A 23,851-nucleotide genomic window follows, 5' to 3' on the forward strand; every position below is an offset into this window, starting at 1 on the left:
CTCTCTCTCGCTCTGTCCCTCCCTTCTCTTTCACTGTCTCTACAGCCCCCTCCTTCCTCTCTCCTTCCCACTTGGCAGCGGTGCCAAAGTGGGCAGGCAGACGGAGGCAAACACAGCCCTCGGGCAGAGCGGAGGGCGATCCCGGTCGCCTGACAAGAGTGTTTGTGCCCCGTCATGAGTCCGTCCCGGGAGCCGCCGCCGCCGCCGCCGCTCTCTCTTCTCCGGGTCTTTGTGGGGCGTGTGGTCGCCAGCAGACGTCCCTCGGTCACCTCTTGTGCGCCGCCAGGAGGAGGGGATTGCACCGGAGAGAGAGAGGGGGTGTCGCTCTCCGAGGGTGTGCTTCCACTCCTCTCTTTTCCCTTCTTCCCGCCATCACAGCCCCTCTTCTCCTCCAGGCTGCCGTCCCGGACCCGCCGCTCGCGTCAACTCTCCAGGTATTTTCCACCTTTTTTTTTGTTTTTTTTTTTGTTCGTACCGCTCTGGTGTGTCCTTCTCTTTTCCGCCGACCCTCTCCTCTCGTTTTCCCCCCCCGCGTCCCATGCCACGCCGTTTTCCGGTTGCCGCCATTTTGGCTTGGCGGGCACACCGGGAGAAAGTTTTTTCGAGGGGGTTTTCGGTTCACCCTCCGTAAGGGGGGCCCTCGTCCGACCGCCCGCCCGCCCTCGGCGGCGGGGATGTAAGGACGTGGTCCGGGGCCGCCGACCACGTAGAAGTTTTGTCGCCCAGAGAACCGTCTCGTGGTGTTTTCGAGCTCGTTTTAACGCCGAGACGTGAAAGTTTGTGGAGGGGCTGCAGTTGTTGTCACGTTGTTTGTCTTGGCTCCGGCGACGGATGACAGTGCCGTTGAGCAAGCACACCTCTCTCTCTCTCTCTCGCACCTCTTATCTCATGTGTACAGTGAAGTGTTTGCGACTCGGATCGGTCGCGGCGCAAACGACCTGGAAGAGTCGTAAGGAAGCGAACGCCGGGGCGTTGGACGTGAAAAAAACGGGGTTTTGGTGCAAAGATGGCGCCCGGCGCCACGTGGAGGACGACCATCTTCGCCCCGGACGCCCTCTTCGCCCCGGACGGTCGGGAAGAATATCTCAAAAGAGATAAAAACATTTAAAAAAAAACGTCTTGTGAACGTCAACATGTGACAAAGAGGAAGAAAAGAAAAAGATTCCACACAGAGAGAGAGAGAGAGGGAGAGAGAGAGGGCGAGCGAGCTTCCCCGCCCCTCTCTATCCTCACATGAACTTATCGTGTTTCCTCGTAATGTTTCTGAATATTTCTGCTCGACACTGTCAGGCAATAACTTCCTGCCGTCAGCCCATTGGCTGATATCTCGGATGACCGGCTGCGGGTTTTTTCTTCAGCAGAGCAACAGGAAGTTCTGGTGCAGGAAGCCGCAGCTGAAGGCTCGCCCGCCTCTGAGCGCCGCTGCCCTCCGAGCGGCGCCTGGCGGGGCCTGTTCGGCGCGGCGGCGTCGCTGTAGCACGTGGGCGTGCAGCAACATGCCAGGCAGCCGCGCTATCAGAAACATTGGAAACCATGGCAACCACACATCTGATGGCAAAAAAAAAAAGTGCTGATAACGAGAGGTGGACGAGGCCTCGAGTCGATGGCACGCCGACGAGAAAACTAGTAAAGTTGCGCCGGAGAGGAAGCGTCTCGTGACCAGAGTAATGAGCGAAGGTCACGACACGGCAAACAAACGCAGTCAGCAGCTTCTTTAGAACGACATTCTTTCGATTACTGGCAGCCGTCAATCAAACCTGGAGCTGAGAATATATACACGATATCTTCTCCATTTTTATGACCAAAATATATTCTGAAGATTCAACCTTTTCATAAAAATCTACTTAATAGATTAAAGTATATGAAAACATGTACATTTGCTTTCATTAGTTACATTTTAAAAAAGTGGAAATAAATTAAATATATCTCTATATATTTATATATACAGTAGGTATAAAAAATATATATTACAAATACATAGCATTGTATCAAAAATAATCATATTATTTATAATTAAAACTTGAAAAAATACATCCAAAAATCGAATTAACTGAAATGTTAAAATAAAAATCTATATTCAAACAATAACAAGCCAAATTAAACATCAAAGCAAAAGAAATAAAATAAATGTAACTATATATATTTATATATACAGTAGGTATACAAATATATATTACAAATACGTAGCATTGTATCAAAAATAATAATATTATTTATAATTAAAACTTGAAAAAAAACATTCAAAAATCGAATTAACTGAAATGTTAAAATAAAAATCTATATTCAAACAATAACAAGTAAAAATTAAACATCAAAGCAAAAAAAATAAAAGGAATAATTAAAGAAAAATATATATAACGACGACCCGTAGTTAATATTTGATAAATGTATATAAAAAAATTACATTTTTGGAACTAAATAATTAAGTTAAAATATAAAAAACAAGTGGTTAAAGAAAAACACTTTTGCTTTTGATACAATTCAGAAGTAAATCAATAAAAATATTGTGTTTTTATGACTAAAATATCTTATAATATGTAATGGATTCAACCAAAATTTGGAATAAAACTTTGATCAAATCTTAAAAAATAAATTTTAATACATGAATAAATATAAATCAACGTTGTAATAGATGTATCAATAAGAAAAACTATAATTACTATATTATTTTAAGGATAGAAGACAAGAAAATTCAAGAGCTGAGCCAGAAGGCCGAGATCCATTTTCCTAACACACGCTCATCGACTCGAGAGCCGTCATGTGACTCATTCGACTCTTTCGACTCTCTTCCCTCGAGTTCCTTCCAGACGTTAGTTTCCTCGTCGTACGACTTTAAGAGAAGCTTCTTCTCTTTCACTTCCGTCGTCTCGATCCTCGCGTGTCCTCGAGTCGACCGACACGGTCGGCGGAGAAAAATATAATTTACACACATGATGTGTTTCAAAACAACAACAGTAGCCGAAGCATCGCCGCGACCAGTCAGTGTGTGTGTCCATGACGACGAGTCAAACTTTTCTTCGCTCCAACACACATTTTTGAGTCAAATAGAATTCAACTCTGTTCATATTATACTCAAATCACTTTGTACTATTGAACTATTTTCAACTTTTCTATAAAATGCATTCATTTTCTTAAACATAAGCACCAAACTGACTGAATTATTATTATTATTTGCTACTTTTAACTGTGTATTTTAAACATACGAGTCCATTTTCAGTATCAAAACTTGATACAAACGTTTTATTTTAACATACTTAACGTTTATTATTTGGAAATCCAAGTTTTAAAATGATTGATTTCACTGGAAAACAAACACAGAAATGAGATTTTAAGATTTTAAATGCAGATTTTTGGGCGGTTGGTTAAATGCAAGTACATGACATCGTCATGACTACGGAAATGTCTTGGTTATGTTTCGCGCAGGAAATGGTAAAATACATGTTTTTTTTTTTGTTTTTTATCACATTTTAATACTGATGTGTTTTCGGTGATACTTCACTGATCGCACAAAAGTTGTGTGTCGCCGATGGCGCGAGTCTCTGGCGTGTTTGCGAGTTAGATTCCGGGGTCAGGAGGGTGCAGGCTGCGTCAGAGTGCGGTCACGGCACATGTGCGAGTCGTGTGTGTGTTTGCGTCGGGTCTAATGAGGATACGCGGGAACATCAGAGCTCGGCGCCAAACATCAAACATCAAAAGACGCTCTAATGACAATAGATCCTCCTTCGCCGCACGACTCTGGGAGGAAACGTGGCTGAAGCATCACACGTTATAGCGTGACCTTCAACGACCGTCGACGTCGTGATTACAGGTCGTTAAAAAAAACTGAAGTACTTTTGGGGAAACTAGTGTTTCATGAATCTATGATTCGTTGTATTTCCTGCATGATTCAATTACTTTTGTTAGTACTTGTGATATTCCTACTTTTTGTGAGGTATTGTTACACTTTCGACATTCACGACAATTGAATTTCCAATGATTTTGTAACACTTTTCATAACAATTTCTCAAACTTTTCATTTTGAAGTACTTTATCGAGGCTTGTAAAACTTTGTTGTGGTTTTCCGAATACTTGTTAATACTGTAATTAGTTCCTTTTGAGGTGTTTTTCTGGTCCTTGCCAGAGCCAGGCGACTCAGGACTAGATTACTCGGTGAAAACTTGTGTATTTGATTTGACTTCCAGTGCTCTGGTGGTCTAAGTTGTACACACGATCCATGATGCTACTGGAACGTGGCATCGACGCATCTTAAGGGACCAGAATTGATGATGGAGGAAAATGTAAAACCTACACTTATTACTATCTACTACACTTTCATTTTACTTTTCGGACGATTCACCAACTCCTTCATCCTCTCATTGACATTCTGCCACACACACACACACACACACACACACACACACACACACACACACACACACACACACACACACACACACACACACACACACACACACACACACACACACACACACACACACACACACACACAGACACAGCACACACAGCACACACACACACACAGCACACACACACACACACACACACGCGAAAGTCGGCACAAAGAGAGTCCGACACCAACCGTCTGGTTTTTCCCTTCGGCCACATAAGTGCCAACTTGTTATTTGTCTCAAATATAAAGGAATTAACAAGAGACAAGAGAATCTGGACTTATGTAAAAAAAACACAAACTGACGCAGGAATGTCCCTGAGATGGTCTATATATATATCGAGGTCTTCCTGTTCAATGTCAAGGTCAGACGTCCGTAGAGTCGACGTGAAGCATGAATCATGTTATTGATCAGAACCACTTGAACGTCCCTGGTCACCGACGGATGACCCGCCAGCTCAACGTTCTCTCATTTGGACTCATTTTTTGGGTCCAAACTGGCTCTGGTTGTGTCATTGGCACGGTGGCGGTCTGAGCGGCGGGCATGGAGCCAGCGCCCCCCCACAGCGCCCTCCACCGCCCTCCCCTCGAACCCTCATTCGTCTGTCTGGTGTCCCCGGCAGACGAGCGCGGGCTCCTGCATGCTAACGACGGGCGAGCCGCGATCGGCGCTAATTTATGCAAGAGGCGTCGCTGGCGTAGCGTTTCCCCGCGAGGCCCCGGGTCTGGCATTTAGTCTGGCACTCGTTAACCCTTAAAGTACCGCCGTGCCGCCCCGCCGCTCTCGCCCGACCCTCGCTTTGCCAACACGCTGTTGTAGATCGAGCCGGAGGTTTTATCTTTGCATGGTTCTGCTGAACTGCAGAGTGAACGTACCGGTGCTGGGTGGGACGCCAATGAATTATACTTATTTATTTAAAAAAAATTATAAAATGATGTTATGAAAAAACTATGAAAATAAAATAAACTGAATTTAAAAGAAGTATACACTGGTAAATGAAATAAATAGACATTTAAATAGCTTTACATCATTTGAATAAAAACCTTATTCTGAAAAATAATATTAAAAACAATAAAATAATGAAAAGATCTAATGAATTTATCATAAAAAATGACTAGAAATTGTTTTTGTTATTATTTTATAGTTGTTTTACTAATATTTTCGTAATTAATTTATAATAATTGTTTCTTTGTTTTATTATTGTTTTTGTTATTTTTCAAATCTGTGTATTGTATGTTAAATCTTTATTGAGAACTTTCAAATAAAGGAAGATCAATCGATCAAAATAAATCAATAAAAAGCCAAACTGTATAAATCAACTTAAACTTGACCACAATTAAATATTTTGACATTTAAATGTATCTACAACACACTTTAAGTTGAAAATATATATATTTTAAACTAAAAAATAATAGAAAAAAAACAGTAAATGTAAAATATGAATGAAAAATAGACATAAAAATGCTGACACAGCAAATAAACTCTGCTTCAGTAGCAACAAAAGAATGAAGAGCAGCAGAAGAAAGACGTGACGAATCCCTGTTGAGTTTGTCGATTATTACGAACGTGTTTGTTGATAAACGATGATGATGTAACGACTGCAGTGACTTCATTCATTGGTCGTCTACGAACGTCCGGACCTCGTGTACCGAGCGCCCGTCCAAAAATGGCCGACGCGACCGCCGCCATTTTGTGCCTCCTCGTTTTGTGTTGGGGGGTCAGATTCACAGACTTGTGTTCGATCAGCTGGTGGCGGCCATGTTTGAAGGGGTGTGTGTGTGTGTGTGTGTGTGTGTGTGTGTGAGGGGAAGAGGATTCAGCTTTTGGCAAAAATGGAGGCGAATTCCTGGCAGGGATTCGCTCGGCTCTCCTTTCTCTCCCTCGCTCTGTTCGGTCACATGTCCGAGTTTGAGGAAGCCAGCTTGTGGTGAGTTTGGCTTCACACAATAGTGTGCGCTCGGTTTGTGTCTTTGGTTTACTGCTTCGCAGCGACAACGTCCGCGGGGTTGGTCTCTTTTTGTTTCATATTTTTTTTTTACATCTATAGTTGGGACTCGTTTCCTCTTGAAAGTTTTCTGTAGTAACGTGTGTTGTTATCGCTCTTAATTGTGTGTCATTTCTCTGGGATTGTGTTACATTATTCCAGTTTCATTTGACATATTTAACATCATTTTAACATTTACTTAAAAATTGTATTTGTAATTTTTCCATTTTGTACATTATAAAAAGGTTATAGAAGTTTAAATCTCTGTGACACTATTGTAAAAGTCTTGGAGAGAGCGCAGACGTCCACCAAGCAGCTCATTTCCACCCATAACAATGTTGACCCATGTTTATTCTACAGATAAAATCACATACCTTTGTACTGGGCAGGATGAGGCAGTCATTGTTGAAATAGGTTGAGTCCGTCACACTGTAAATACATAAATAGAAAATGAGTAGAGCAGCTCCTTCAAAAGATTTATGGGTCCAGATGATATCCACCAATATTCTTTTACCAAGAAACAGAAGGATTCATTTTAACAAGTTAAATATTCAATGATACATAATGATTTTTATAATGTGGAAAACAGAAAAGTTACATTTAAGATGTTTAGTCATGTATTGTTTTAGTAGTTTTAATTATCAGCTATTGTTTTTTTGATACTACTACTTTCCAATTATTTATTTATTTTCTTAAAGTGTTTTTCAAAGGCGTTGCAATGATTTCTGCCCCTAAAATCAAACTTTTGGATCAAATAAACCTTCTTTTTTTTCATTTTTACGTAATATTTTCAACATTTTTGTCTCATTGTCGTTGCAGCTCTGCCTCCTGGTGGCAGCCAGACGCTCCTGCAGGGGTCGCTGTCCTCAGGGCTGAGGTAGTAGATTGAATAGTTGTGGGGTTCTCTGACCTCTTCTTGAGATAACTATACAGTCTACTGTCTTTCCCAAAGAGACGGCCAGTCAGCCTCAACCCCCCCCTCGCGGCGGAACCACAGGGTCTGGGTCGGGTCGGGCTGAGGTAGTAGGTTGTATAGTTTGGAGGGTGTGACGTCACCCGGCTCTGGTGATAACTATACAGTCTATTGCCTTCCCTGCCCCGTTCACTCGCACTGTCCCTCAAGATCGATCCACTTTTATTTTGCTTCCACAGGTTTTGTTTTCGCAGTGATTGACTTTATTCTGTAAACTTTTGTTCGCTCTCGTTCTTTTAAAAAATCTAACCATTTGTGGAAGATTAAAATGGTTTGTTTAGTTAATAAACGCTTTTGACGATCAGCTTTTCAAACCGACTCGCTTTCTGCTGCCGGGTGTGCAACAGCACCATCTAGTGGTCGGCGGTGGCGTGTGTGTTTTATTCGCGTTGGTGTAGAGCGGCCCCTAGCGGAAGCAGGAAGGAAGATATAAAAGTGATTGAGAACGATATACGTTATCTGACGTATAAAAAAACATTGAATCAACTTTAGGCCTTTATCATAATCACAGAAATAACAATTTTAATAAATACACTTGATAGAATGTGAATTTAATGTCTTAATTTACTTTATTTATTTACTTTAATTTACTTTACTTTAGAGTATTACTGTTTACTTCCTCCCCCAAGTTTTGCCTGTGAAACAATTTAGTATCAGAGTTCTAAATATTATTACAGTTTAATTTTCTTATTTGTTAAACATTTAAAAATATTGAATCAAAATTATATATTTGTCAAACATACAAACCCTCAAAAACAACACAATTGTATTACAATGTTTTAAACATGTTGCACATAAAAAGGTTTGATGGCTCATGTTAGCTCGACAGTTTCTTACAAATGTTTTTTAAGAAATACTGAATTAATAACATGATGAATATAACTTTTATGCACAAAAAAAAAACAGGAAGAATTTTAGAAGCAAAGGAGACATTCAACTTAATTCTATCGCGTATATAAATATGTTATTTACTTTGTCACTTCACACGTGGATCCAGGCGAGTCAACATTTTCCTTCAGGGGAAATTTCATGTCACTGATTAACCCGAGCTGGAGATTATTTTGCATACGTGTTTGCATATCGAGCGTGTTTGCATGTTTCTTTGGCAGGTGTTTTGTAAAAGGGTGAAAGAACAGAACACCGTGAACACTTGGCCACGATTCCAGGGATGTTTTGTCTGCGTCATTTCTTCCTGGGTTTTGTTTACATATATATATACTTCAGAGCATTATCGCCGACTCCTGGTTAATCATCAATAATCGATCGGTAACTGCATGACAGGTGCTCAGACAAGAGCAAACAAGTAAGTTTTACTACAACTGTTAAAAGTAATGAGACACAAATGCAAAGAAAATGCAAGAAAAGTTTCTCCACTGATCAGTCGCCACTGGTTCCAGAGGTTCAGATATTTCAAAATTGAGCGATTAATTCCACATATAATCCCTTAAAAAGTGTCACTAGTAACGTTTAAATCTGTGACTCTGCAGGTTGTTTCCTCCCAGAATGTAGTAGAACATCTACAGTGAATTTACGTCGTGTTTTCCGTGAAGAAAAGTTCGTAATGAACATTAAAATAAACTCACAATGATCATAGTAGCTTCTCTAGAGTCCATCCACTGAGCTCTCACGTCGTCTCTGTACGGCTGGTTCATCCAGTTCGCTTCCTATACAAGGACCAACAAAAACAAGTGAAACATCCACGTTTTCTTTTACACAGTTAATATAAAACATGAACATGAATAGTTAAAAACTCTAATAAGCATTATTAAATCTAGTTTTAATGCCACAAGAGAAGTCAACTCTTTCAGGAAGAAACTGAAAAAACATTTAACATTTAAATGCACAAATCATTAGGTAGACATTTATAAACAATAACATTCAAGTAAACATTTACTGTCTCTAAAGACGATAAATACTTTACTGGTTGTAATTGTAAGTAAAGTTAAATAAACAAGTGATAATATAATAACTTTACATAAATACTAAACGCCACAAAGTTTGACGTTACCGTTAATATTTAGCGAAATAGCATCATTAGATGATCAATGAAAACATTATCTAACTGCTAAGGACGTCAGTAAATATTAAAAGTGTGAATAGTAAAATAAATACTCACCTTTATTATTAGCTCAATAAACAACGTTAGCTTAAAAAAAAAGCTGTTGAGAAGTTTTGAGATAAATAAATTACAGGAAGTAGCGTCTCATTTCCGCTGCGTTCCTTCAGAGTAAAAGCTTCGACACGCATTTTGTTTTAAAGTTTTTATTATTATTTATTGAAATAAACGTGACAGGGGCAATATTAGAACACAACCTGCCTCAGTTAGATGAGAAGAGACACTCAGGTGTCCACTTATAAAGCGGAGCAGACATGAAAACCTATTAGATTTACCAGGAGTTTAATTCTGACACACTCTTATTCAACAAGTGTTTTTTTTAACAAAAAATACACAGTATTCAACCTCTAATGACGCTAAACACAAGTTTTCACAGTGTGGCCGAGTCTCCTTGGAGACCCCGGAGAGTCTTCTCCTTGAAGCGGTAGGTCAGCTTCCTCTTGACCTTCTCGATCTGTCCGGTGCGGGAGTAGTTCCTCAGCGCCCGCGCCATCTTCTGGTAGGTCATGGTCTTGCGGTTGCCCTTCCGGCGCCCCCACATCTGGGCCAGGCGCTCCTTGTTCTGGGAGGAGAACTGGAAGGTTCCGGAGGACGACTGGACCCACCAGATGCAGCTCTGCATGGAGGGCGTCTGGAGCATCTCGTAGAGGAACTGGAACAAACGCTCCTTCCTCTTTCCTGTCAGGAGAGGAAGTTGATGTTGATGAGTGACGCTTGTAATGGGAAGTATTTCGACCTCATGATGGAAGAATCAACCGTTATTATGGCCCAATTGACCTCAGAACACCTGCTAGCTTAGTGTACTTAGGAAGTTGAAACACATTTAGTTTAAGTTAAAGTTCATCAATAAGGTTCACTACTTAAGGATTCACTTTAGAAACATCTCTGACATTAATTACTTAATTTATACATTTCTGTGTTTCCGTGTTTGGAATTTGAAATGTTTCTTTCAGCAATTTTTTAATCATTCTATTTGTCACTTACTAGGTCAAGTTTTCATGTATTTTTGTTAATTTTTTTCAAGACTAATACCTCTTTATGTGAGTATTTTCCCCTCAAAAATAATAATAAATAACACGTCAAGTTTTCATGCTAATAATAAAAAAATGTAGCTTTTGTATAATGTTATGTCACGAAAACACAACTTTTGTAATAACTACCAACGTTATATATCTTTTGTTTTTAACCTTTTTCACCATAATATTAACCTTTTTATTATCTCAGGGTCAAAGTGACCCGAAGGCCTGAGGGTACATCATGTGGCCCTCAGACATTTACACACTGGAGTGAAGACCAAACTTAGACAAAGATGCAAACCTGAGAGCGGCGCGAGCAGCGATGATCTCGCCGGGCTTCCCTTGTCGGAGGACGGTGACGGGGAGTCCTGGTACTCCTGGTACTCCGGATACTCCGGGTACTCCTGGTACTGGGAGCTGCTGGACAGGGAGTCGGAGTCCACGTAGAAGGTGGGGTCATACTGGATCATGTCCTGCGAAAACCAGGTTCATTTTGAGTCTTGATTTGAACAAACAATCAGTAAACAAGTTGCATGTTTCTGCTGAACTCACCTGCGTGTTGTCATGGTGACCGTGCCACACAGGGGGCGGAGCTTGTTCTCTGCGCTCCCTAACTGGGGCGAGGCAGCAGGGCCACTCGTACCAGGTGTCCTCTGGGTAAAGAAAGTTAAGATTGTAACGATTTATCAATATTCCTTAGCTTTTCACGTTATTTATTTATTTTAATCTGTCCAATAACTGTCATGATCTCATACATTTTGCCTCAATTCCATTTATTATTTAACATCCAGACCTCACGACCATCAATGACCAATCATTTGGTTCACTTTATTAATTGATTCACTTGATAAATGTGTATTTTAATCGGTAAAATACTATTAACTAAATGTCTATCACAAATTGTTACTTTTTTTCTCTCCTTTAAGCATTTTTACCTTCAACTAAACTTTAATGTTTCATAATTTAAATATTTATCGATATCATAAACTTTTTTGAGTTTAAATGATCCCAAATAACCCTAATAATAATGAACCAATAACCATTAAAACAATCATCTTATCGATGAACTGAACGGCTTCTGGCTCACCTATGACTCGCTCCCCCTGGTGGAAGGGCTGCGTCAGTGCCACAGAGGCGCTGACCGCCGGCTGCACCTCCAGGGAGTGTTCCTGCAGGTACTCCTCCAGGACCTCCAGGTCCACCTCCGTGCAGGAGGAGGGTTCCGGGCTGGTCCAGGACCCCCGACCTCCAGCCAGCCGGACCTCAGTGACGAAAGACATCTGGAAAGAAACGGTTCATGTCACGTTCATCATCTTTGCTCCATGACAGGAAATATGTATAGAAAAGCTTTATATATATAAAAAAAAAAATATATATATATATATATATATATTTTTAAATCAATGAAAATTTATATTCACCTTCTTATAAATTAAGACTTTTTTATTCCTGTATGCTTATTTAATTTTTAATTAAAACGTTCCCACACATTGGTGTATTTCTATGTCACGTTTGTGTCTCTTTTTATTTTTCATTTTAACTTGTATTTAATATTTTAAATTAGACTTTATTTATTTATTTTGAATTTCGGGAATGAAAAGAAAAATATTTATAATTTGAAACAAATTTTTTGACTTTTATTATTATTTCACATTTATAATCGCATTATTAAGAAAATAACTTAATAATATATTCAATCATTCACAAAAGTATATTTAACAGCCTTTTAATAAAAAAACTAAATCATTAATTAAAATGTATTATTTAAGTATTACATTTCAGATGTTACTTGATTCTAATTTATTCTTTTTCAACTTTGACTTTAAGGAAAATATTTAAATTAATCTATATAAAAAATACTTAAACATGTAACTAACATTTGAATGTTTAATTATCATCAAAAAGTGGAATAATTAAGTTTATATTTTAACCCTTTTACAAATAACTTTTTATTACATTATGACTTTTTTTTAAATTTAAATATATGTCATTATTGTCTTTATTTTGAGTTTATCTATTGTTTAATTGATTTCATTCTAAATAGAAATGTTCTATACAGTTATAAAAGTATATTTAACACAAACCTAATGTTAAAAAACAAAATTAAATGCATTATTATATAAATAATTATTATAATGTATCATATATTAGATGGATTATTAACTTTTAACAATGTAAACCAATTTAAAGAAAAAAAATAATAAAAAAAATTGAACTTTATTTTGATGATTTAATTCATCATCAAGAAAAAAACAATAAAAGAAAACTGTAGTATTTCTGTGTATTTAATTATTGTCAACAGTGTTGAGCAACACTCACCGTCTCCATCGCTGCAGGTGAATCTGAAAGTAAAACGGTGTCACTGGACTGAAGGAAGTCACAGCAGCGACGACTCACTGATCGAATCTCGTCACTCGATGAAGTTCCAGACGAAGGCGTCGACATCAAGTGCTGCTGCTGCGAGCAAACATCCACTTATAGCCAGACGGTCAGAGGGACAGGTGGACTGGGCGGAGCTTAGACTCAACCATCAAACACATTGGATTTTACGCTGGAAGTGACACATAAACAAATGTGGATGAGAAACAAACTCCAAATAGTGAAATTGGGATACATTTTGGAAATCATGATGAAAAGACATAGGAAAATACATTATTAGGAGATTAAAGTCGTAGGAAAATACATTATTAGGAGATTAAAGTCATAGTAAGTAAGTAAGTCATTTTTATTTATATAGCGCTTTTCCAGACCAGGGTCACAAAGCGCTTAAACAATCAAAACAATATTCAATAAAGAAGAATAGTAAAATACATCATAGGAGATTAAAGTCATAGGAAAATACATCATAGGAGATTAAAGTCATAAAAAATTCTATATTACGAGATTAAAGTCATAGGAAAATACATCATTGGAGATTAAAGTCATAAGAAAATACTGTATTACGAGATTAAAGTCGTAGTAAAATACTTTCTTACGAGATTAAAGTCATAGTAAAATACATTATTAGGAGATTAAAGTCATAGTAAGTAAGTAAGTAAGTAATTTTTATTCATATAGCGCTTTTCCAGACCAGGGTCACAAAGCGCTTAAACAATCAAAACAATATTCAATAAAGAAGAATAGTAAAATACATCATAGGAGATTAAAGTCATAGTAAAATACATCATAGGAGATTAAAGTCATAGTAAAATACATCATAGGAGATTAAAGTCATAGTAAAATACATCATAGGAGATTAAAGTCATAGGAAAATACATCATAGGAGATTAAAGTCATAGTAAAATACATCATAGGAGATTAAAGTCATAAAAAAATACTGTATTACGAGATTAAAGTCGTAGTAAAATACTTTCTTACGAGATTAAAGTCATAGTAAAATACATCATAGGAGATTAAAGTCATAGGAAAATACATCATAGGAGATTTAAGTCATAGGAAAATACATCATAGGAGATAAAAGTCATAGTAAAATACATCATAGGAGATTAAAGTCATAAGAAAATACTGTATTACGAGATTAAAGTCGCAGTAAAATACTTTTTTACGAGATTAAAGTCATAGTAAAATACATTATTAGGAGATTAAAGTCATAGTAAGTAAGTAAGTAATTTTTATTTATATAGCGCTTTTCCAGACCAGGGTCACAAAGCGCTTAAACAATCAAAACAATATTCAATAAAGAAGAATAGTAAAATACATCATAGGAGATTAAAGTCATAGGAAAATACATCATAGGAGATTAAAGTCATAGTAAAATACATCATAGGAGATTAAAGTCATAGTAAAATACATCATAGGAGATTAAAGTCATAGGAAAATACATCATAGGAGATTAAAGTCATAGGAAAATACATCATAGGAGATTAAAGTCATAGTAAAATACATCATAGGAGATTAAAGTCATAGGAAAATACATCATAGGAGATTAAAGTCATAAGAAAATACTGTATTACGAGATTAAAGTCGTAGTAAAATACTTTCTTACGAGATTAAAGTCATAGTAAAATACATCAAAGGAGATTAAAGTCATAGGAAAATACATCATAGGAGATTAAAGTCATAAGAAAATACTGTATTACGAGATTAAAGTCATAGTAAAATACATCATAGGAGATTAAAGTCATAAAAAAATACTGTATTAAAGTCGTAGTAAAATACTTTCTTACGAGATTAAAGTCATAGTAAAATACATCATAGGAGATTAAAGTCATAGTAAAATACTTTTTTATGAGATTAAAGTCATAGTAAAATACATTATTAGGAGATTAAAGTCATAGTAAGTAAGTAAGTAATTTTTATTTATATAGCGCTTTTCCAGACCAGGGTCACAAAGCGCTTAAACAATCAAAACAATATTCAATAAAGAAGAATAGTAAAATACATCATAGGAGATTAAAGTCATAGGAAAATACATCATAGGAGATTAAAGTCATAAGAAAATACTGTATTTCGAGATTCAAGTCATAGGAAAATACATTTTAATGAGATTAAGTAATAGAAAAATACTTTATAACAAGATTAAAGTCATAAGAAAATACTGTATTACGAGATTAAAGTCGTAGTAAAATACTTTCTTACGAGATTAAAGACATAGGAAAATACTTTTTTATGAGATTAAAGTCATAGTAAAATACTGTATTACGAGATTAAAGTCATAGTAAAATATTTTCTTACGAGATTAAAGACATAGGAAAATACTTTCTTACGAAATTAAAGTCATAGTAAAATACTTTTTTATGAGATTAAAGTCATAGTAAAATACTGTATTACGAGATTAAAGTCATAGTAAAATACATTATTACAAGATTTAAGTCGTAGAAAAATATTTCATCACAAAATCAAAGACGTAGAAAAAACTTTAATACGAGATTAAAGTCATAGAAAAATACTTTATAACAAGATTAAAGTCGTAGAAAAATAGTTTATAACGAGAATAAAGTCGTAAAAAAATACTTTATAATTAGATTAAAGTCGTCGAAAATACTTTATTACGAGATTAAAGTCATAGGAAAATACTTTATTAGGAGATCAAAGTCGTAGAAAATACTTTTTTACGAGATTAAAATCATAGTAAAATTCTTTCTTACGAGATTAAAGTCATAGTAAAATACTGTATTACGAGATTAAAGTCGTAGTAAAATACTGTATTACGAGATTAAAGTCGTAGTAAAATACATTATTAGGAGATTAAAATCATAGAAAAATATTTTATTACAAGATTGAAGTCGAAAAAAATGTCTTTATTACCAAATCATAGGCGTAGAAAAATACTTCATCACAAGATCAAAGACGTAGGAAAAACTTTATTACGAGATTAAAGTCATAGTAAAATAATGTATAACAAAATTAAAGTCGTATTAAAATACTGTATTACGAGAATAAAGTCATAGTAAAATACTGTATTACGAGATTAACTCTTTATTGTCAACACAACCAACAAAAAATGATGAAAAAAACACAAACCTTCATTTAAAAAAGTCTCTTTTATATTCAGATTCTTCAGTACTTTCTACTCTCTGTCTAAACTAAACGTGTCGTCAGAGAATCCTGCGACGAAACAAGTCAACACAGATAAACGTTGATTTATTGAGCCACAAAGATGCTCGTGTTTAAGATAAGATAAGAAACATGGATGAGAAAAAAAAACCTTGATTTGCGAAGATAGAAAAGTGATAAAAGCAGGAGGATTTTTGTGCATCAATAACAAACCGGAAATTCGTATAGATGGCCGAGCAAAAGAACATTTAGCAGCGGAATTTTATTGTTCAATGCATTCATTTTTTTTTAGGGAAGTGATCGAGTGTTTCACCCTCATCACGCCTCCTCTTCCTCTCCTCTTACCCTCACTCCGTCCACGTAGATTCCGACTCGAGCCGTCGAGGAATTTCCAGTTTGACGCTGATGACGCCGTCGAAGAGAAGAAACATCTCACGAATGTCTGAACCTTCAGGTTCTCACTTGAAGGAAAGTGAAAGTGAACCTTGAAAATCAACGTTGACATCAATAACGTTACAATAATATTCGGTCGGTTCGAGGTGGCTCTTGGTTTTTTGGCGACTAAATGTGTTTCCCGCTGTCCCTCAAGGTCGTCTTAAAAAAGGAGGTCTATGTGCTAAGGGGGGGGGGGGGGGTCTAAAGTTAGTGGAGAGTCAAAATGGTGGCTCAGAGAGTCAGAATTAGTATTAAAAAAAATAGAACATTTGGATGTGTTTATTCTTGTAGAGTTGTACTCTACTGGGAGGAAGCCATGGGGCACACCCGGGAACTGGAGGGAGGGGATTTTGTAGATAAGAATGCTGGACCTCTTTGTTACAGCTGCTGCCCCCACGACCCAACAGACCCGGACAGTGAACGTTATTTTCATTTTAAAACATTATTTTTTTTACGTTTTTCCTCAATGTTAATGTAATATAAATATATTTTACACAAATTGGACTGAAAGGTTATTTTTATTGACTTGAAAAAAAAGTTTTCTGTGTTTTAATCACAGTTCTTGCCGCTGAACGACACAACTTGACGACGACACTTTTCACACAACGAGAGGTTGTTTCTCTTTTTCCAGCTCGTCAAGTTTTACGGCAGAAATCCATCACGCTGATGAATGAGCGTCGTGTTTGCAGAGCGATCGCAGTTACGAGTCTTACACCAACGACACCATAAAGAAGATGTGGATTTATTCATCAGTCCTGATCCTACTTTCATTTTAATCGTCTTGAGGTATTTAATACCCAACACTACGTTATAAATGATCTAAACTTTGGCAACAAAATGAGTGGAAAATGGAATTTTCTGTGAATCCCTCAGCAGACGTTGATAAGGTGATGTTTCTATTTGTGTCCAAGATTCTACGACACAACACAAGCTGGACGACTGAAAGACCCCCAGGTCTGCCCCGGGCTTCCTCCCAGGTGACCTGACCAAGTGGATGTTTATAGCCAGAGTCACCTGAACTGAACTGGCTTCTCTAGAAGTGGAAGAAGCAGCAGTTCAGTCCCTGAAGTTCATCTGTCTGTGGGATATACTGGGTCAACTTTGGTTTCTACTGTGTTATATATATATATATATTTACATATACAAAATATAATAATATATTTACAATTGCATTATCAAGCACATTACATACAATCAATATATATTAGATAATTACAAGATTAAAGTAGAAGGAAAATACTTCAAAATGAGATTATAATCGTAAGAAAATACTTTATTACCAGATTAAAGTCGTAGGAAAAAACTTTATTACGAGAATAAAGTTTTACAAAATACTTTATTGTAGGGAAATACTTTATTACGAGAATAAAGTCTTACAAAATACTTTATTACGAGATTAAAGTCTTACGAAAATACTTTATTACGAGATTAAAGTCGTAAAAAAAATACTTTATTACGAGATTAAAGTCGTAAGAAAATCCTTTATAATTAGATTAAAGTTGTAGGAAAATACTTTATTATAAGATTAAAGTCATAGAAAAATACTTTATAATGAGATTAAATTTATAGGAAAATACAAAATGCATGTGTTATAATCTTGTAATAAAGTATTTTCCTAAGACTTTATTCTTGTAGTAAAATAGTAAAAAAAAGAAAGTTAATTATAATTTGAAACAAATGTTTGACTTTCGTTTTTCTTATATTATTTCACATTTATAATTGCATTATTAAAAAAATAACAAACTTAATAATACGTATATTCAATCATTCACAAAGGTATATTTAACAGCCTTTTAATAAAAAACTTTCATTATTATTATTAAAAAATCATTAGTAAAAAAAAAGTATTATATTTTAGAAGGGTATCTTTACTTTGATGCCTGAAGCTCAATTTCTAGTGCTTAACTAGTAAGTAAGTAAGTAAGTAATATTTATTTAAATAGCGCTTTTCGAGACCAGGGTCACAAAGCGCTTAGACAATCAAAACAATACTCAAAAAAGTACATACTTTAAAGATCAAGATAATACTGAACTAGACATGTCTTCTTTTTTGAATGTTTAATTTAACATATATTGATTATTTGTAAACAATAATTGGCATCTAAACACTGGAGTCTGGGCATCTTTATGTTGTTTGCTGCCCCCACGACCTTTTGACGAGCGACGGACTCACTCACACATGAGGCCAATAAAAGAGGGAGAATAAACGACAACTAGGGAAGTTTTGTGGTTTGGTGTTTTGCTGGTAAATCAAAGGAGAACCTCTGACACACACTTTCTCCGGAGCAGCTGAGAGCGAAAACAGTTTGAAGATCATGTGACTCAAAAGAGACGAACCCGTCGGACCAGAACGGGTTTTTAGTGACGGAAGTAAAGTCAGCGAGGTTCCTGTAAAAGCTGCAGGAGACGTCACACGGAGCTCCTTAAACATTCCCTGTCAGATCAAGAAGCGCGTTGTTGACGCACATCAGTGACAGTCAACAAAAGTGTACACGGAGCTAAATAAACATGAGGAACAACAATTATACTTCATTCATTTGTCTTTTATACTCTTGAACAATCATCCTATTTAGACGCAGAATCACACGTCATACAATTATTTATCCACTTATCCATTTATCAAACAAAAAATTAAAACCAATGTAATATATATTTATATATATGTATATATACATATATATTTAAACATTTTTTAATTTAACTGCATTTTGTGTTACCTTGTGTTGACTTTTGACTTATTTTTTGACCCGAAACATTGTAGCGTAAAGAACAACAAAATAAAAACAGAATCGTTCTGTATTTCATCTGAAATTTTAGTGCTACAAACATGCAAAAAAAGCACCATTTATTCGTTTTTTTCTTCTATATCGCTCTATTCATGTAATAATAACTTACTTTTTTCAAATTATCATGACTAAATGCTACTATTACACAACTTTCTGCTCTATAACGAACAAACAAAAACATTTTTTTCTCCCTTAATAATAAAAAATTGCATTTTGTGTACCTTGTTTTTGAATTTTTAGTTTGATCTGAAACATTTTAGTGCAACAAACATGCAAAAAAAGGAACATTTATTCTTTTTTTCTTCTCTATCGCTCTATTACTGTAATTAATAAGTTACTTTTTTCAAATTATCAGGACTAAATGCTACTATTACACAACTTTCTGCTCTATAACGAACAAACAAAAACATTTTTTTCTCCCTTAATAATCAAAAATGGCATTTTGTGTATCTTGTTTTTGAATTTAGTTTGATCTGAAACATTTCAGTGCAACAAAAAGTAACATTTATTAGTTTTTTCCCTTCTATATCGCTTTATTACTGTAATTAATTACTTTTTTTCAAATTCTTGTGACCTAATGTTCTTGTAAATCCTGGTCCAGTAGTTAAAACAAGTAAATTCACTGTTTTTCTTGTGAATGAATGTTTTTCTCGACTGCCAAAGCCAAGGTGACGTCGACTCATTCTTCTAAACATATGAAATCAGGTTCGGCTGTCGCTGCACGTAAACAAAGATCGCTTCGGCGATATCGGCGTCTTGTGTCATTCCCAAATAAAAATAACTTCAAACGAGCTTAAAATAAATGATAACAGTGTTTGTTTGTAAAAAAAAGAAAAACCCCACTTGGCGTGTGGCGGTTTGAACTGGTGCGATCTGCAGCTGCGCCAGATAAGAGGCCAGAACCAGGAGCTTTTGTTGCTGATCTACTCTCGGGGTTAAGTTACCGCGACACCCATTGATCCGGTATTTTCTTTGGCATAAGAAATCAAACCTGCCACCATGAAAATGTATCAATTTCACCAGCGCGGCAATATAAAGTTACAAAACCAGCAGAAAAAAAGCCGTTATTTCGTGAAAATCTCTTAATAACTTGAATTATTATCATTATATTTAACCATTTTACAGGTAAAAATTGGATTTATTTGAATTTATGTTACTTTTTACCCTCATATATTTATCTTGCTCCTCTTCAGTCGTGTTTTTTGACAATATTTTAATTTCTTGTGGTTTTTAAAGAAGAAAACTTTTTAGGAATTGAAGCTTCAGAAATAAAAAAGTGTTGATAATTGTGTAGATGATTCGCACACGTGAGTTACAACGAATGAAGTCAAACGTCAGGTTGTGATTCTTCATTAGTTATCTTCCACCGTTACTTTATTATGTTGTGTGTGTGTGTGTGTGTTACTGTGTGCATTGAGTGTTTGAATTGTGTGTGTGTATGGGTGAGGGAAAGTGTGTGAGTTTGTAGTGTGTGAGAGAGAGTGGGTAGGCAAGCGTGCAGGTGTGTATGCGTGAGAGTGACTGTGTTATTTGTGTGACTTTGTGTTGTGTATGAGTTTTTGCGTTGTGGGTGCTAGTGTGTGTTACTGTGTGTTTGAGTCTGGGTTGTATGTTTTCTTGTTTTTAAGTGTGTGCATTGTGTCTTTGATTTATTGATTCCGTGCATATGGGAGTGTGTGTGTGTTTTGTTTGAATTGTGTTTTGACTTTTTAATTGTGTGAATGAGAGATGAATGTTTGTGCGTTGTGTATTTTTATTTTTTTAAATTGTGTGCATGAGAGCATGTGCGCATTGTGTGTTTGAGTTTTTTGTAAGTGTGGGTGAGCGAAAGAGTGTGTGTTAGAGAGAGAGAGAGTGTGAGTATGTTCTGTGTGTGTGTGTGTTTCATATGGGAGTGTGGTTGCTGTGTGTGTGAGGGAAAGGGTGTGAGTGTGTTTGGTGTGTGTGAGCATTGTGTGTGTGTGAGGAAAAGAGTGTGCGAGTGTGTTTTGTGTGTGTGTGTGTGAGGGAAAGAGTGTAAGTGTGTTTGGCGTGTGTAAGCATTGTGTGTGTGTTTGTGTGTGAGGGAAAAAGTGTGTGAGTGTGTTTGGTGTGTGTGTGTGCGTGTGAGGTAAAGTGTGTAAGTGTGTTTGGCGTGTGTGAGCATTGTGTGTGTGAGGAAAAGAGTGTGCGAGTGTGTGTGTGTGTGTGAGGGAAAGAGTGTGTGAGTGTGTTTGGTGTGTGTGTGTGTGAGATGAAAAGAGTGTGTGAGTGTGTGTGTGTGTGTGTAAGGGAAAAAGTGTGTGAGTGTGTTTGATGTGTGTGAGTGTGTGTGTGTGTGTGTGTGAGGGAAAAAGTGTGTGAGTGTGTTTGATGTGTGTGAGTGTGTGTGTGTGTGTGTGTGAGGGAAAAAGTGTGTGAGTGTGTTTGGTGTGCGTGTGTGTGTGTGTGAGATGAAAAGAGTGTGTGAGTGTGTGTGTGTGTGTAAGGGAAAAAGTGTGTGAGTGTGTTTGATGTGTGTGAGTGTTGTGTGGGTGGGTGAGGAAAAGAGGGGGTGATGTGTGTGTGTGTGTGTGTGTGTGTCAATGAGCTTTGGTCAGCTGCCGGAATTACTTTGTAATGTTTAACAGTGTGTAAGTGCAGCAGGTGAGCGAGCGTGAGTGTGTCTCAAACACACAGGGATGAGCATAGTGTGTGTGTGTGTGTGTATTTGTGTAAGTGTGTTCAGGTGTGGTTAAATTCACAGTTGTAGCCAAACTAGATCAGTAATCTACGCAAATCACCTGTACGCATGCAAACTGTGGGGGAATTTCCCTGACAACAAGAGTGTGTGCGTGTGCATATGTGTGTGTGTGTGTGAGTGTTGCTGACCTTGCACACTCTAAGGTCGCTGATGGTAGGATTAATGCGGGCGTGATGCCAGTGACCCCCCCCTGCTGGTGGAGGCCAGGTGAGCGACAGTTGGACTTACTGTAAAGTTGCTCTGATATGCAAAACCTGCGGTCGCCCGCCCTGATGTGTGGCCCCGTCACTGACGTGTGGCCTCGTCACTGTGGCGCCGTCACTGTGGCCCCGTCACTGTGGCCCCGTCACTGTGGCCCCGTCACTGTGGCCCCGTCACTGTGTCGTACAGTCTTCAGTCAACGACCTTGACCCCGTCATCGTCATCATGCAGAGTAAACATCTGTATCTAGAATTATCATTGATTAATGTGTTTGTCAATAATGAACCTTTATATTCTAACATCTTCAAGTTAAACTATTGTGTTGATGCAAGTGTGTGTAGTTGTGATGTGTGACTATATTGTATCATCAGTGTGTGTGTGTGTGTTGTTGTTGTTGTGATGTGTGACTCCATTGTGTTATCAGTGTGTGTTGTTGTGATGTATGACTCTATTGTATCATCATTGCGTGTGTTGTTGTGATGTGTGACTCTATTGTATCATCAGTGTGTGTGTGTTGTTGTGATTTGTGACTCTATTGTATCATCAGTGTGTGTGTTGTTGTGATGTGTGACTCTATTGTATCATCAGTGTGTGTGTGTGTAGTTGTGATGTGTGACTATATCGTATCATCAGTGTGTGTGTGTTGTTGTGATGTGTGACTCTATTGTATCATCAGTGTGTGTGTGTGTGTAGTTGTGATGTGTGACTCTATTGTATCATCAGTGTGTGTGTTGTTGTGATGTGTTACTCTATTGTATCATCAGTGTGTGTGTGTTGTTGTGATGTGTGACTCTATTGTATCATCAGTGTGTGTGTGTGTGTAGTTGTGATGTGTGACTCTATTGTATCATCAGTGTGTGTGTGTAGTTGTGATGTTTGACTATATTGTATCATCAGTGTGTGTGTGTTGTTGTTATGTGTGACTCTATTGTATCATCAGTGTGTGTGTGTGTGTGTGTGTGTTGTTGTGATGTGTGACTATATCGTATCATCAGTGTGTGTGTGTGTAGTTGTGATGTGTGACTATATTGTATCATCAGTGTGTGTGTGTTGTTGTGATGTGTGACTATATTGTATCATCAGTGTGTGTGTGTGTGTGTAGTTGTGATGTGTGACTATATCGTATCATCAGTGTGTGTGTGTTGTTGTGATGTGTGACTCTATTGTATTATCAGTGTGTGTGTGTGTTGTTGTGATGTGTGACTCTATTGTATTATCAGTGTGTGTGTGTGTGTAGTTGTGATGTGTGACTATATCGTATCATCAGTGTGTGTGTGTTGTTGTTATGTGTGACTCTATTGTATCATCAGTGTGTGTGTGTTGTTGTGATGTGTGACTATATTGTATCATCAGTGTGTGTGTGTGTGTGTAGTTGTGATGTGTGACTATATCGTATCATCAGTGTGTGTGTGTTGTTGTGATGTGTGACTCTATTGTATTATCAGTGTGTGTGTGTGTTGTTGTGATGTGTGACTCTATTGTATCATCAGTGTGTGTATGTTGTTGTGATGTGTGACTCTATTGTATTATCAGTGTGTGTGTGTTGTTGTGATGTGTGACTCTATTGTATCATCAGTGTGTGTGTGTTGTTGTGATGTGTGACTATATTGTTTCATCAGGATGTGTGTGATGTGTGACTCTATTGTATCAGAAGTGTGTGTGTGTGTTGTGATGTGTGACTCTATTGTATTATCAGTGTGTGTGTGTGTGTTGTGATGTGTGACTCTATTGTAT

At 37.0% G+C, this 23,851-nt stretch overlaps 2 protein-coding genes across 2 annotated transcripts; one reads left to right on the forward strand and one right to left on the reverse strand.

The window, feature by feature from the left end:
• The first annotated feature begins 75 nt into the window (after window positions 1-75).
• Window positions 76-8,431, forward strand: LOC148059269 (uncharacterized). Its single transcript, XM_087782397.1, has 3 exons — window positions 76-434; window positions 7,192-7,249; window positions 7,325-8,431. The coding sequence occupies exons 1-3, from the start codon at window positions 175-177 to the stop codon at window positions 7,394-7,396; spliced, it is 390 nt and encodes a 129-aa protein (XP_087638523.1). The 5' UTR covers window positions 76-174; the 3' UTR covers window positions 7,397-8,431.
• A 1,216-nt stretch (window positions 8,432-9,647) lies between these two features.
• On the reverse strand, window positions 9,648-13,279 carry LOC148059270 (uncharacterized). The gene is made up of 5 exons (XM_087782396.1): window positions 12,797-13,279; window positions 11,565-11,757; window positions 11,030-11,130; window positions 10,779-10,950; window positions 9,648-10,139 (listed from the first exon to the last, which is right to left on the reverse strand). The coding sequence occupies exons 1-5, from the start codon at window positions 12,920-12,922 to the stop codon at window positions 9,832-9,834; spliced, it is 900 nt and encodes a 299-aa protein (XP_087638522.1). The 5' UTR covers window positions 12,923-13,279; the 3' UTR covers window positions 9,648-9,831.
• Window positions 13,280-23,851: the final 10,572 nt, after the last annotated feature.

Source organism: Callionymus lyra, chromosome 19, assembly GCF_982586985.1.
Source record: "Callionymus lyra chromosome 19, fCalLyr1.hap1.1, whole genome shotgun sequence".
In the NCBI taxonomy this organism is placed as follows: Eukaryota; Metazoa; Chordata; class Actinopteri; order Syngnathiformes; family Callionymidae; genus Callionymus; species Callionymus lyra.